The sequence below is a fragment of the Heptranchias perlo genome, chromosome 8 (assembly GCF_035084215.1).
Source record: "Heptranchias perlo isolate sHepPer1 chromosome 8, sHepPer1.hap1, whole genome shotgun sequence".
In the NCBI taxonomy this organism is placed as follows: domain Eukaryota; kingdom Metazoa; phylum Chordata; class Chondrichthyes; order Hexanchiformes; family Hexanchidae; genus Heptranchias; species Heptranchias perlo.
In genome coordinates, this window is record NC_090332.1 from 14,977,012 (window position 1) to 14,991,662 (window position 14,651).

Below are 14,651 nucleotides of genomic sequence, written 5' to 3' on the forward strand. Positions count from 1 at the left end.
TGCAGTTCACCACAGATTAACTGCAGTTTTAATGCAAGGCACTAGTAAAATGGCATTACGACAACTCCCCAGACATTCCGGAAGAAGATTACAAACCCCTTGTGTGACTTACAAGAGAGAACCTATGCTCTACTCACTTTGTGTTTTAAAGTAATAGGCGACAGTGACATTATCTTTTATAAAAAAGTGTACTCAACTCACCTCGAGAGCTTGCAGAGCAAGCAGAACTACCTCTGGACTGTCATCTTTCATCCGCTCCAAAACAGCTTCCCTCAGGAAAACATCATCAAAACCCTTCTTTGAAACAAAAAAAAAATTTAGAAATAAACTACAATTTATGCCTATTTTTGTGACCAATTGGCCAATGACTTCCAATTCTCCCATTAGTATTCTAGTGCCCATGGTACTATGTGTTTCACTGCCGTAAACAACTCAACAGACTTGTACCACTATTGATGTCGCTGCCCATCAAAAGTTATGCACAATTATCAAATGCTATATAGGTTGCAACCGAAATTTTTAAAAGAAATCTGCAGTAGAATTTCACTTCTTGAGTTTGCAAGTCACAAAAGCACAGCATGAAAGTGCTGCAAAATTTTGAGAGATTCATTTTCAATTATTAAAGTTGCATGATTTAACATGTAGCTTTTTAAAGAAATTGAACTATTCAATTTAAACAGTTAGGTCACATTCAACATATATTCTTTTGCATGGGGAATTCTTTGGTAATGATCTATGACTGCAAGTAGTAGTTATTTTCAAGGAAGGCCTCACCTCACTCATAATATCTCTAGTGGCTTAATTTGCTCTTCAACACTGTTGAAACTGAAGAGAGCCGAGGCATTTCATGGACCACTTCACTGGGTCTGGACACATCCCATAAATAATCACCAGTCACGAACAACTTGCTGCAGCACTTCAGATAGTGACAATTTCTGAGTAATGTCTTGCATATTTAATTATATTGTAAATCCTCAACATTAATAGATTTTTCACGGTCTTGTGACATTCATTTGAACTACTAGAGTTACTTTGCACAGCTTTAATGCTTTAGAAAATCTTCCAGGCTTAAGGTGAATTAAGCATTTTTTAAAAATTTGTTCTCGAGATATAGACAGTGCTGGCAAAGCCATATTTATTGTTCATCCACAGTTGCCCCGAGAAAGTGGTGGTGGGCAATAAATGTGACTTTGCCAGTGTCACCCACATCCAGAGAACAACTATATATAAAAAAAAACTTTCATAGAAACATAGAAAATAGGAGCAAGAGTAGGCCATTCGGCCCTTCAGGCCTGCTCCGCCATTCAAAATGATCAGGGCTGATCATCTAACTCAGTACCGTGTTCCTGCTTTTTCCCCATATCCTTTAATCCCTTTAGCATTGAGAAATATATCTATCTCCTTCTTGAATACATCTAATGACTTGGCCTCCACTGCCTTCTGTGGTGGAGAATTCCACAGGTTCACCACCCTCAGTGTGAAGAAATTTATCCTCATCTCGGTTCTAAATGGCATATCCCGTATCCTGAGACTGTGACCCCTGGTTCTGGACTCCCCAGCCATCAGGAACATCCTCCCTGCGTCTAGTCTGTCTAGTCCTGTTAGAATTTTATATGTTTCGATGAGATCACCTCTGATTCTTCTAAACTCGTGAATATAGGCCTAGTCGACCCAATCTCTCCTCATACGTCAGTCCTGCCATCCCAGGAATCAGTCTGGTAAACCTTCGTTGCACTCCCTCCATGGCAAGGACATTCTTCCTCAGATAAGGAGACCAAAACTGCACACAATACTCCAGATGTGGTCTCACCAAGGCCCTGTATAACTGCAGTAAGACATCCCTGCTCCTGTACTCAAATCCTCTTGCAATGAAGGCCAACATACCATTCGCCTTCCAACTGCTTGCTGCACCTGAATGCTCGCTTTCAGCGACTGGTGTACAAGGACATCCAGGTCTCATTGCACCTCCTCTTTTCCCAATCTATCACCATTCAGATAATAATCTGCTGTTCTGTTTTTACAACCAAAGTGGATAACCTCACATTTATCCACGTTATACTGCATCTGCTATCTTCTTGCCCACTCACCCAACTTGTCTAAATCTAGATGATTATTTGCATGAATCGGTTTCCCTAATGAATGCTTCATTTTATTAGCTTAAAAAAATTGGACATACTTTAACATGTTGGATAGTGAAATACCATTTGCTCAATAGGTGTAACTTTAAAAGACGAATGTAGTTTTGAATCAATAGATTATTAAACTTTGTATTACCTGTGAGGTTTTAATGATTTCTTTCAAGCGCTCGACAGCAAACTTTCGGATCGTAGGCTGTGGGTGATTCAGACTCAGCAACAGTGATGTGTCAGAGTCTGCCAACAACTAAAATAAAAATCAAATTTACAGTTAGGAACAAATAAAACCTCCCCTTTTAATTTTCTCCCCTCTTCTCCTGAAGGCATTGACTGTTTGCTGGGACAGGCCCCATGCCCAAATGGCTGTATTTATGTGAGAGTCTATACTCTGAGTGTCAGTCGGCTATTAGGATATAGGAGAGCATCACAACTGTACTCGATTCTGTCCTCACCCAATGCATACACACATGCTCTTCCAGCAGAAGTAATTAGATAGCGATCGGGACGAAGAACCTTAGTCAATTTTCCCCCTCCCTAAACCAGGCTGATGCCAATTAGAGTTACTCAGTCATTGTGCCTGTAGCTGAGATCAGCAAACTAAACACAGGCCAGGATTAAGCCTGGGACCTTCCTGTTCTGTATGGCACTTAACCAACTGAGGCATCTTGGTACCCTATCCTTTCGTTATCTAGACAAGAAATGCCATGATCCTGCGAGAACTCCCCAGCTCTTCTTTGAATAGTGCTTCGGATCTTTTATGTCCACCTGAAAGGGCAGACAGGGCCTGTCATCTGAAAGGCAGTACCTCTGACAGTGCAGTACTCATTGTCAGCCTACATTATGTGCTCAAGTCTCTGGGGTGAACTCACACCTACTGACTCAGCTGTGAGAGCACTACCATTGAGCCAAGGCTCACACCTAAGGATGAAGACCCAGAGTAAAGGACATCAATTAGGTTGAAAAGAGTGGAAAAGAACACAACATAATTCAAGAAGTAGTGGTTAGGTGATGCAAAGCTTGGGATTATAGGAGGAAGGAGATATTAAGGGAGATAATGAGTTCCATAATTTCAACGTTCTGGGAAAGAATGAACGAGAGTAGGAGACTGCATAATGGGTCTTGATAAAACAGTGAGGATGCAAGCAGAAGGAAGAACATGTAAGCTAGTGTATTTGGAGCTTAAGTGTCACCCAGTTTCAACATCCAGCAATCCCAGGTCGGGTACAAAGTGAGCTGCATGAAGAATAAAGATCCCCCTACCCTGTTCCAACAATGTACATCTACTCCAACCTAACAGCACACTCCAACTGCATTAGTTTAAATTTTCAATTCCCACACCAAATTGCCTTGCAAGATGTTTCTAAGTAAGGTGATCAATTTAGTGCCAATTTGTGCTAGGGATCTGTGAGGTTGCCCAAAGTGCATTCTGAGTGGGTGACAGGCAGAGATAGAGTGTGAGAGAAATAGATAGATAAGAAATAGTTCCATCGGTCTGAGGCCCATGTCCAAGAGACAAAATAACTATTCAAATCAACGGTGCTTTTCAACTGCAATTTTTTTTTAGTAATTTATAATCAGTAGCTGGAATGCGCTGCCTGAAAAGGTGGTGGAAGCAAATTCAATTCTTTCAAAAAGGAATTGGATAAATACTTGAGGGAAAAAAATTACAGGGCTATGGGGAAAGAGCAGGGGAATGGGACTAACTGGACTGCTCTTATAAAGAGCTGGCATGGGCTTGATGGGCTGAATAGCTTCCTTCTGTGCTGCAACCATTCTATGATTGCCCTTAGTATTGCTTATGGTAAAGTAAAGAATAGGCCATTTTATGACAGCAGTGTTATACAATGCATTAATACATTAGCTTCAAACTTCTTTTAAAAAAAGGATAGTGTTATAGTTTCCATGATGCAAAGAGGTGGGAACCAAGACATTCATCATTTTGCTTGAACGCACTGGTTTCTGTTTTGAACAGCAGTATATTAACATGGTATTTGATGCATCATATAAATTCAATGACAATTATCTGTGCAGGAAAGACACTTTCTAGAAAAAATATGACCCCCAGTTTTATCTTTAAATTGTGCAACAGACAGCCCAATAACAAAATCTACTGCAAAGTTTGTTTTCTTTAGAAATCCTGAGTATTAAAGTCCATTTTACCTGATGTTTGGCACTGCTCAAAGACAGAGAAATAAACTGGTGAAAAGCATCTTGCTCATTCTGGCTAGTAACCTCTTTCAGATGTCCCTCCAAGGCTAAATCGTAAGCATTAGGATACCTTCAGAGACAAAGAGAGGCAAGTCTTTAAATGGGAGTAATAGAAGAAAGGCAACTATATACACTGGACAAATGGCACTTTCACAAAGTATTTAACACAGTAGGTCTAAAAGATTATATTTGTTTTTAGGTCTACAAATTTAAATATCTCTCACAAATGCAGTAGCCATAAATCTCAAAAAAAATTTGTTTTTGAGGATATAAACCCTTCCCTTTTTCATCCATTTACTTGATCTCTGTAGCTGGGGAAGCAGGTAATCTGCTGCCAGACACCAATGCTACTACAGGATGGTTAAGTGGTGACCCTCCACCTGGCTTCTCTCACTGTCTCCACTTGACTTCCCCTCCAAAATGGGGAAAGCATCTGGCCTCAACTCAATGCCTTCCTGAAGGAATACACCCAAGAGCAGAAACTCATGGTGGGCCTATGCTCCAACACGCTCTGCCACCATGCCACATTCAAAGCGGAAATTCTTTAAACACGGGTACATTCATTGTGGCAATGATATTACAACATGTTATGTCCCCTCAGTTCAATATGCACGCACGCACACACACACACACACACACAGAGTTGGATTGCAAGCTAAGCTTACTTTGTTTCCAGAAGTCTAACCAAGGGCATAATTTTCTGATTTAAAGCAGACAGACTGTCAGGGTTGAGATCATTCTTGGTCCAATGGGAGACGTACTCTTCAAGAAGCACACTGGAAGACAGGAAAACAATTCAGATGTAGCATGACCTAATTCAACAATAAAGATGAATGAAGCGCAGCAGTAAATCTCTGCTGAACTACAGCCAGATATTTATCAACATAAATCCTGCCAAAAGATTACTGACTACAGGTCCTTATAGAAGATGATGTGTGATTAACAGCTGCAATAACACATTATTCAGCAAATTTATCAAAAGGTAAATCTGCTCTAAAAGATTTTGACACAGGTAATCTATCAGACTTACTAGCTCAGTACAAGAGTGTTATTTTTATTCTGAACTAGCTGATCTCCCATGGCACTACACAATCTTTAAAAAAAAATAAACAGAAATAATCAATGAATCCCCTAATTAGTTCTCCTTATCATTTTTAAAACATTTTTCTCCAATATTTAGCTTGCAATCTTCAGTTTACATTTATATTCAACATAATTATTCTGCTTTCATGATTTATTTTATGGCTTTAAAAAACTTTATTTGGGCAAAATTAGTTTTGTCTCTGTATTTAACAACCTGTATGTTTTTTAAAATTATTTGCAACTCACAGAGCAAAAATTTTGACCTCAGGTGGCATAGTTCAGGATGTGCATCCGGGTGAGATGGAGGGAAGTGATCAAATGGTGAAGTGCAAGCTACAAAGTTGGAGTGGAAAGTGATACCGGGGCAAGGAGAGCGAGAGGCTTGGAGTATAGGGGACAAGAGGTTATCTAAAGCCAGCAGTAGTGTGCTAGGTCATGCATGAGCAGCTAGTGGGAGGAGCAGATGATGTTGGGGTGATTATAAGATGGGATGGGTGAGTTTGAGATTTTTTTTCCCTGAATTGTTGAATGCATTAATCATGTTATCTATTTTATTTTTATGGGTATACAGTGGGACAAGTGGGGGACTGTAATAGTGGCTGCACCTCAGAAAATTTGGGGGATGGGGGGCGGGGGGGCGGAGGGGAGGAGAGAATGAAATTGAAGAGAATGCTTTTGGGTAATATGACTGACGAACAAGAACGTATAACACAAGTAGAAAACAAACAATTAGAAAGAAGAAAAACACTGGGACTTAAACACTTAATCACTGAGGAAGAATAAAATTGATCAATGTCTTGATGTAAATGGCTGTCACAAAAATGTCATTATAAAGATATAAAAGTGAAGACATAGGCACACTGCCAATGATGTTTACTTGGCTAGAGTTTGGTCCAGGTTGCTCTCCAGTGCAATATTCTGAAGTATGGCCTCCAGCAGTTGGACGTGGGTTTGGCAACCAGAACTTTCTTCCTGCTCTTCAGCTATTTCAGCTGGAGAGATAAAAGAATACGGATGAGTCACACAACGGTTTACATCAGTCACTATTACACAGGAAAATGGAGTTGGTAAAACTTTAATCAAGTCGTAAAATGGATTAGGTACACTGTCCATTCACCTTCTGCACCAGAAGTCAAATCCAGCCCAGATTATAGAAGTTTTAAATGAAATGAGTTTAACATTCTGCATCCGGTTCTTAGTACCCACTGCTGCATAGCAAAAAGCTTCACAATTCAGTATAAATAGTTTCACTTAGAAAGATCACAGGATAGCTAATGTGGACAACAGAAATATCACAATGAAAGCAGTACAAAGGATGTTCTTCACAACTTGCAGTTAAGGTGCATTGTTGCAGCAGAGCAGAAAGCTTTAATCACATCTTACCTGTGCCATGCCTGACCTGGAAGCAAAAAATGGCATCCCTCAGATTGATGCGCACAAAAAGTCCCCCCCATCCCAATTATTTTGAAATACTGAAAGCTGTCCTGCTTGTTTGCTTCATGCACTGCCCAGTATGGTACAAAGCCATACAGACCCAGGTTTGATGTCTGCCTAATTAAATGATCTTTGCCAGGATAGTGGGAGTGGATAAAGCTGACTTCAGCAACCCCAAGCTAGAGATGTAGCTCATTATCCAGGTTCTTACTCCTAACCATTGGCTGCAGCTGGAACGTGTGTGTGTGTGTGTGTGTGTGTGTGTGTGTGAGAAAGAGAGAGAGAGAGAGAATAATGATCACTGCACTTTGAAGAATCTCAGAATGTAAAATGCTTTGTGACACTTGAGTCATGAGAAGATGCTATATAAAGTCTTTTGTTCTTTTAAATCAAGGGAAACTTGTTAAAATGGGTGGTCAGAGCCAAAAAAATTCATGTGATTTACTAAATACATTTACTCGGTGTATTAATATCACGGGTGCAGGCAGAAAAGGAAATCTGTTGTCCATTCGTACCCCAGTATGATTTCATTGTGTGTGTGTGTGTGTGTGTGTCTGCGCGCACGCATGCACATGCATGCAAGAGTGAAAGCATTAAAAGGAAGAAAATCGGAACAGTACCTGTGATAATGGAATGGATCAGATTGGGGATAAAATAGCGGAGCAGAGAAGAAACCTTATACTGTGCATCAATCTCTTGCAGAATTGTGACAAGGTTAGGGACATTGCAGAGATGATGAAAGGTTCTGTAAAATAAAGAAAACAATGATCAGACAATAAAGTAGGGTATCTACAATTATTCTTATTAGTGTGTCCTCCTTCCAATCAATTAAAGCAAACAACAGACAAACATCGCTTCAGTGATTAGAGATAAGAAAAACCAGTTGCTGGAAATGTGGAATAAAAACAGAAAATACAAAGCAGGTGAGTGACTATCTGTAGAGAGATATGGGTACGACTCTTCTTCAACAACAACATGCATTTATATAGCACCTTTAACGTAATAAAACGGAGCTTTATCAAACAAAATTTGACACCGAGCCAGATAAGGAGATATTAGGACAGGTGACCAAAAGCTTGGTCAAAGAAGGTAGGTTTTAAGGAGCGTTTTAAAAGGTAGAAAAGCAGAAAGGTTTAGGGAGGGAATTCCAGAACTTAGCACCTAGGCAGCCGAAAGCACAGCCGCCAATGGTGCAGTGATTAAAATCGGGGATGCGCAAGCTGAATTTTTATATGGAAAAGATGTTGCGAAATAGGATTTTTAAAAATCAACTGGGCAAATGCTAGTTTCTGCAGGATACAATCTGCAGTTGAGTAAAGAATGTAATGAAACCTTAAATGACGCTTTTAAATGGAGAAAATGACAAACGGCTTTTTGAAAAGGGTAACTTTCTGTACAGTCTAAACACATCTGTATTCAGAATGCCTTTAATTTAAAAAGGTATGTGAAGTTAGTGACTGGACTAATTTTATTTTAAACAGTTTGAATAGTATAGATGTTTCTCATGGATTTTTGCAATTTGCACTGCCAGAACACATGGGCTATTTCTACGCAAATGAATACTTCAGAGTAATGGGTTTCAAATAAATATATTCTTACCATAAATCATGGCCCTAAATTACCTCGTTGTACCTTGCAATTTAGAATAGTGAAAAGAGATTACAGACACAGGATAATGGTCCGAACCATCGAGTATAAAACCGTTTCCAAGACTGGAATTCTAACCACAGACAAATTCCAGCCCCACATCAAAATGACAACATAATTCTTGCTCCATTAGCTTCGAAGTTACCTTGATCACAGTTAAAGTGTGAAACTTTTAATAAACATTTTTTTCCCCTAAAAATATATATTTTTAAATTCTCCCTTTTAACAATGAATTAGCTTGTTTCCATAGCTATGGGATTGGGGTTTGACAGAAAGGCCCATTCACTCCAGCACTTCCTGGTGTAATTTTGTGTCTTTGAACTTTAATTTATTCCACTATAGACTTTTGAAATAAAATAGCTCTAAAATTTATTTTTCAAATGAATATTCATCTACCTCTGGTTCATTCATAGAATGTTACACAAGTGAGACATGTTATTCAGTGAGAAAAATAAAGACAGCAGTGGAAACACTGATATAGCACAGTAAAAAAAAGATGTGATGCAGTTTTTCTTTTCATCTCTAAGCTGTCTTATGTTTTTCAAAACCTAAAGGCGATTAAACAAACATACCAATATAACATAGCAGTGTGGTGCAGTCTCAAAGCATAGTGCTGTGGGCATTTATGGCAGGTAACAGTCTTATCTAATAAAAATATACCTACCATGCAATCTGTCCACAGTGTAAACAACAGATGCATGTTAGTGACCCAACAGATAGAACAGTCATCCAAAGGGTGAAGTAATGCATGAATGGCAAAATATATCAGAGGGGCCTCTTACATTTTCTGCTTACATTAAGAAAAATTTAAAGACTATTTGTTTAGAATAGGTCAGAAAATAAGAACTTGCTGTGCCAACTAAGGGCATGACAATGGCATGAAAGGCACATAAAGTCAACAACAAAAATCAACTCCATCAATTCATTCCCAGGATGTGAGCGTTGCAGGCAAGAGTGGCATTTATTGCCCATTCCTAGTTGTGCTTGTGAAAGTGGTGGTGCGCCTTCTTCCTAAACCACTGCCTTTTAGCGGTTTGATACAACTGAGAGGCTTGATTGGCCGTTTCATAGGGCAGTTAAGAGCCAACCATGTTGGTGTGGGACTGGAGTCACATATAGGCCAGACCAGGTATGGACGGCACGTTTCTCTAAATGGCATTAGTGAACCAGTTGGGTTTAGGCCATTTTTTAAAAAAAAACTGGCCTCAAACTGCCATGGTGGGATTTTAACTCGACATTCTCTGGTTTATTAGCCGAGGCATCTGGATTACTGGTCCAGTAACGTAGCCCGCTATGCTACTGCACCCCTACTTTTGTAATGGCTGTGACAGGTTGGTTTGGCTCTGCATCTCAGCCTGGTTGCTTTGGGGACGGTTGTTTAACATAATTCTTTGTAGCACAAGCGTGAACAGAAGACAAGTGATTAGAGCAAATGCTCTAAATGCCCACCTGTGGAATTAAAATAGTTCCACAGAATGAATACGGCATCTCAAAGACTGAATGACGCGTGGTATAATCCTGATTACCAAATGTAAAGCAAAAATATTAATATTTATATTACTTGCACCGATTGCAGTCAGTCTTATCTAATAAAAACCGAACTAGATTTATTGCATCAATAAAATGTTTTCAGATTGCACTGAATTTGAGGACGCTATTCTGCGCAACAAAACATGGACATAATCACTATAGTAATTCCTGTAAGATAGTTAGCTGGACAGATAGAGGCACAGAATATTTCCTTATTTGCATTATTAGATGGAGAACTGACAAATAAATATGCTTTTAATTGTATGTCCAAGTATTATTTCTAGAATTCTCCAGGTCATGTACAGCATATGCTATGTTCTCCCCATCCAAAAAAAAACTAAAGCAAATACAAACCACTGGATGCCAGAGGCTCCATGTCCCTGCAATATTTGTGATTCTTAATAGCATTAATAATAATTAATACAGTGGAACCATTTCTTTCAGAATCATCACAGGACAAAGGCTTGTTAAAGACACTGTCTCACTATGCAGTTTTTGTAATATGTATTTCATTTCGTTTTCTTGGTGAATAAAACTAGGTTTATTATTTATATTGAACTTGTCTTCATTCCCATGCCTTGGGTATTGATGTACCATAGATGCAAGAGCAAAGTTTGGGGGCTCAGTTATCCGCCGAACTCCATTATCTGATGAAGGAAGGGGCATTTGTTGTGGCAGATAATGGGGTTCCACTGTTCAGTACAACAACAATTTGCATTTATATAGCACCTTTAACTAGTAGAACGTCCCAAGGCGCTTCCTGTTTACAATAAAGCTATGGAGCACAAGAGAATATTGCACCTACTTTTTACTAATATTTTCCCTCTTTTGGTGCTGCAGTAATATAATCAGGCAACTCAGTCCCTCTCGTATCAGAGTTGGCGTCTTCACGAGGGCTTTGCTGATCTGCTGAGCCAGAGAGTTTATCAGAGAGGTTTCCATGACAACTTTCGCAGCAAGCTGACAGATTATCATGTAGGTAGCAGCTCTATAATCTGCCAACGAAGACTTCAGTCCCTACAAAAAAGCATATTATATATCAATACCCGACAATGCAAATGACAAGCATAGCGTAATTCAAATGGGAGCACCAGGTTTTTCAAAGGTTTTTAACATCAGTGACCAACAGGGAGCGTACAATCGGAGATCACTGCAACAAGGGCAGTTGTTTCATACACTTGATCCTGCTGGCTGTTGGGAGCCAATTAAGAATTGAAGAATTACACTAGGGTATTAAAGAGCAACCCCCCACTCCACAGCCTAAACTATGCTTGGACGTAAAATATCCCAAGGCACTATTTGAAGAAGAGCAGGGAAGTTCTCCCCAGTGTCCTGGGCAATATTTATCCCTCAACCAACATCACTAAAATACAGATGATCTGGTCATTATCTCATTGCTGTTGTGGGACCTTACCGTGCGCAAATTGGTTGCCACATTTCCTACTACAGTGATTGCACTTCAAAAGTACTTCATTAGCTGTTAAACGCTTTAGGACGTCCTGAGGTCATGAATGGTGCTCTATAAATGCAAGTCTTTTTTAATGGTTAACACTGCATTTGAGCTTCTGCATACAAAGGACAGTGCAGACCTAACTATTTAGTAAACTAAATTCAGGATATTTATTATAAGCTGCAAACCAATGTGTCCCACATACTTTAACTTCATATATACACTTGTTACCTTCTGGATATATGGAAGCAACTTGGCTATTATGGTGTCTGTTATCTTTTCTACAGCATTTAATGCTGGCACAATGGTGGACGCATAAAAAGAAAAGAGAACCCTCAACTGTGTTGTGTTGCCAGGATAATCTGCAAATGCCTAAAAAAAAGTGAAATTGATAATAGTTAGAAGTACTTCTCCATATTAGAATTGTTATTTCTTCCTGATGTCCAAATTTTCACCATTTTCCTCCTGAAGGTTGTGGTATGGTGCCACGAGCGTCGGCAACACTCTTGTATTTTGGCACATGGCCATTCTTCATGTGTGAGCCTAGACAGTGAATAGCCAGGCTATTCCACCATGGAGGGCATCACATGCAAACCTGATCCTGTGCTCGCTTGCTCAAAATGTACATGCATCTTCCAGCACCAGTCACAGATGTCAATCAGAAGCAGCAACCATGGCTGCTTCTATCCTGCTCCAGCCTTGGGACTGAGGCCAGCAGTAGTGTCTTCATGTTCATCAGTCAGATCAGCCAGATCAGCAGCGCAGGTCAGGCATTGAACAGAGGACCTTCCTGGTCTGCATGATTCAGTACCACACCATGCAGTGCATTTAGTACTTTATACCACGATTGCAATGGTAGTTTTACAATACTTTTTAAACAAAGTTAAATTTTTAAAGCATATGTATGTGAGAAACTCTTACAGGAAAATTCAAATTACATTGCAGATGAAGCTAAAAGTTTTAAATCTAAATTAGTTTTGAACGTACAAACCTTGACTGCCTTGGTTACCAGACTACAGATAAAATCCATGAAGTTCAGATCTTTGTAGCAGTGTGTGATTAAAGTACTCCTTGCCAATGGGACACCGGGTTTCTGTACAGACAATGGAAAAATACAACAACTTATTGGAAATGTTAGTTTTCAATATCTGCAGCTACATCAACCAAGTAGAGAATGACTGTTTCAGGTCAGAGCAGTCTGTATCTCCTAGTAGGCCCCTTCTTTTCTCATTCAGATACCACTTTCTGCTTCATCTCACACCTATAAATAACAGTTCATATCCCACCAGGTGCTGTGTGCCCCTAAGGATAATTATTTATTTTTTTCCCTCCCTGCATTATTTCCACCTAAATCAACTGAATCATAAATGTCACTTGCGCATCTTCCAGCACCTGGATCAAGAGTGGCTGAGATTCAGGCTAGATGCTTACAGTGATCTCAGATCAGTAATTACAGCTAACAGTTGTTAATGGGGATGCAAGGTTGAGGGGCATTTCAGTAACAATTTCAATGCTAACCATTTATTGGATCATTGACATACACGGGGAATTAATCGCTGGCATAAAAAATGGCTCCATCAACCCATGTGCGCTGGACGGTAAAATATCTGGCTCTGAGACTTTGCCCAGAGAGTCGAAAGATGGTCAACTGCCATCAGCCAAGCTCCTGTAGAATTTACAAACTGGACTGTGAAAACATTCAGTCAATTAAAAAGCAATTTTGACAGGCAAGAAAATTACAGACTGGCCCGTGTGCATTCAGCGATTTTCACCATAGTCATCAAAGTTAAACTTTGATATGCTTGAAATTTTTTAAAAAGTTTTTCCATTTCCTAAATAAAACCTAAAAAGAAATGACTACAAAAATCCATGAGGAGTATCAAGTATTCCCATCCACCGGATAACACAAGTAGGACTCGGCAGAAAAAAAGATTTGTATAACCAGGCTTAAATTATATTGTTTAAACAGTATCTACCTGTATGGGCTCCAGCCAGTGCCAGAGATGAGTTGGGTCATTGAGTTTAAGAAGCTGAATGGCTCTCACAAACACTTTGGTCTCATGATAGGGAAGAATGCAGCCAATCAAACTGTCCTGATTATACAGATGGATGTGGAACCTAGCAAAACAAGTACATACAAGTTAAAGCCCTTAAGATCACATTGCTCTAATTATTTTATGTGACAACCGAAGTAACCTCTACAACTTCAAAACAATGCGCATCATAATCATATGGGTTGCATTATTGACCAAAATGTTTTATTCTGCTTTGATAAAAATCTATTGATTCCTTGCTTACATTTGTTACCGCAAACTAAAAATTTGCGATTAGCTAGGTTTGATCGATGAGAGCAGGATATAGGTTTGGTCAGAGGCAAGATGATGTCACTTTGATTAAGAACATGGACATTCAGAGAATATTTTAAAAGCTTCAAATCCGTATGTCCAAGAAAAACATATACTATTTTCTAAATCATTGGTGTGTCGTGATAGTCAAGTTACCTGTGGATAAGCCATTCAAGGCACTTTTGGGCTGGCTTTAGCATGAAGTACGGAGATAAACGTGTTAGAAAAACCAATATATTCTCATTGAGCCGGGCATTCACTTCTTTTGTCTGTACGCTACGCTCCAGACCTTTGGAAGCTTGGCTGAAGAGTGTCGACTGAAATTCTTCAAAAGATGGATCAATTCCAATAAGTTCCTCTAGACCAGTACATCCTAAGTTTTTGTAGAAAAAATGAAAGAGCAATGGAAAGAAAAGCATTATGCTATCAGAACTTCCTATTTTTTAAAAATAAAATCATTACTAAATTTTAGTTAAATCCATCACCCTTTTATGTTGCATTCTCTCCTCTGTACTTTTAAATAAAATTGGTTTAATCAATGGATGGCAACTAATTAATTGAAGGAAGCAGACTTGGGGGACTTATTGAACCCAACAGCATCAGGAGATGAATTACTGTCACCAGAGATGTAGTCATTAACCTAGGATGCTTCAGCTTCTGTCAGTTTAGCTCTCTTCCACGCAACCAGCTTCAGAAACTCTACTTGGCAATTTTCCCCAAGGAGGTCATCAATAATCAGCATTTAAATAAAAACAAAGGAGCAGGAGAATTAACACAAGTAGTTGGGAAAAAAACAGCAATCATTAAGCTGTTTAGTAT

The 14,651-nt window shown here is 39.2% G+C and overlaps 1 protein-coding gene across 2 annotated transcripts in view; it reads right to left on the reverse strand.

Annotated features, from left to right (window-relative positions):
- Positions 1–14,651, reverse strand: part of heatr1 (HEAT repeat containing 1) — a 72,723-nt gene that overhangs the window by 51,897 nt on the left and 6,175 nt on the right. The window contains exons 3-13 of one of the 2 annotated variants that reach the window (XM_067988720.1): positions 13,989–14,205; positions 13,464–13,605; positions 12,479–12,580; positions 11,719–11,859; positions 10,843–11,054; positions 7,481–7,605; positions 6,304–6,418; positions 5,009–5,119; positions 4,296–4,413; positions 2,275–2,382; positions 202–294 (exon numbers count right to left, since the gene is read on the reverse strand). In XM_067988720.1, coding sequence (XP_067844821.1) covers positions 202–294; positions 2,275–2,382; positions 4,296–4,413; positions 5,009–5,119; positions 6,304–6,418; positions 7,481–7,605; positions 10,843–11,054; positions 11,719–11,859; positions 12,479–12,580; positions 13,464–13,605; positions 13,989–14,205 — 1,484 coding nt within the window. Of the gene's footprint in view, positions 1–201; positions 298–2,274; positions 2,383–4,295; positions 4,414–5,008; positions 5,120–6,303; positions 6,419–7,480; positions 7,606–10,842; positions 11,055–11,718; positions 11,860–12,478; positions 12,581–13,463; positions 13,606–13,988; positions 14,206–14,651 lie in introns of both variants that reach the window. The other variant, XM_067988719.1, reaches the window with a different exon arrangement.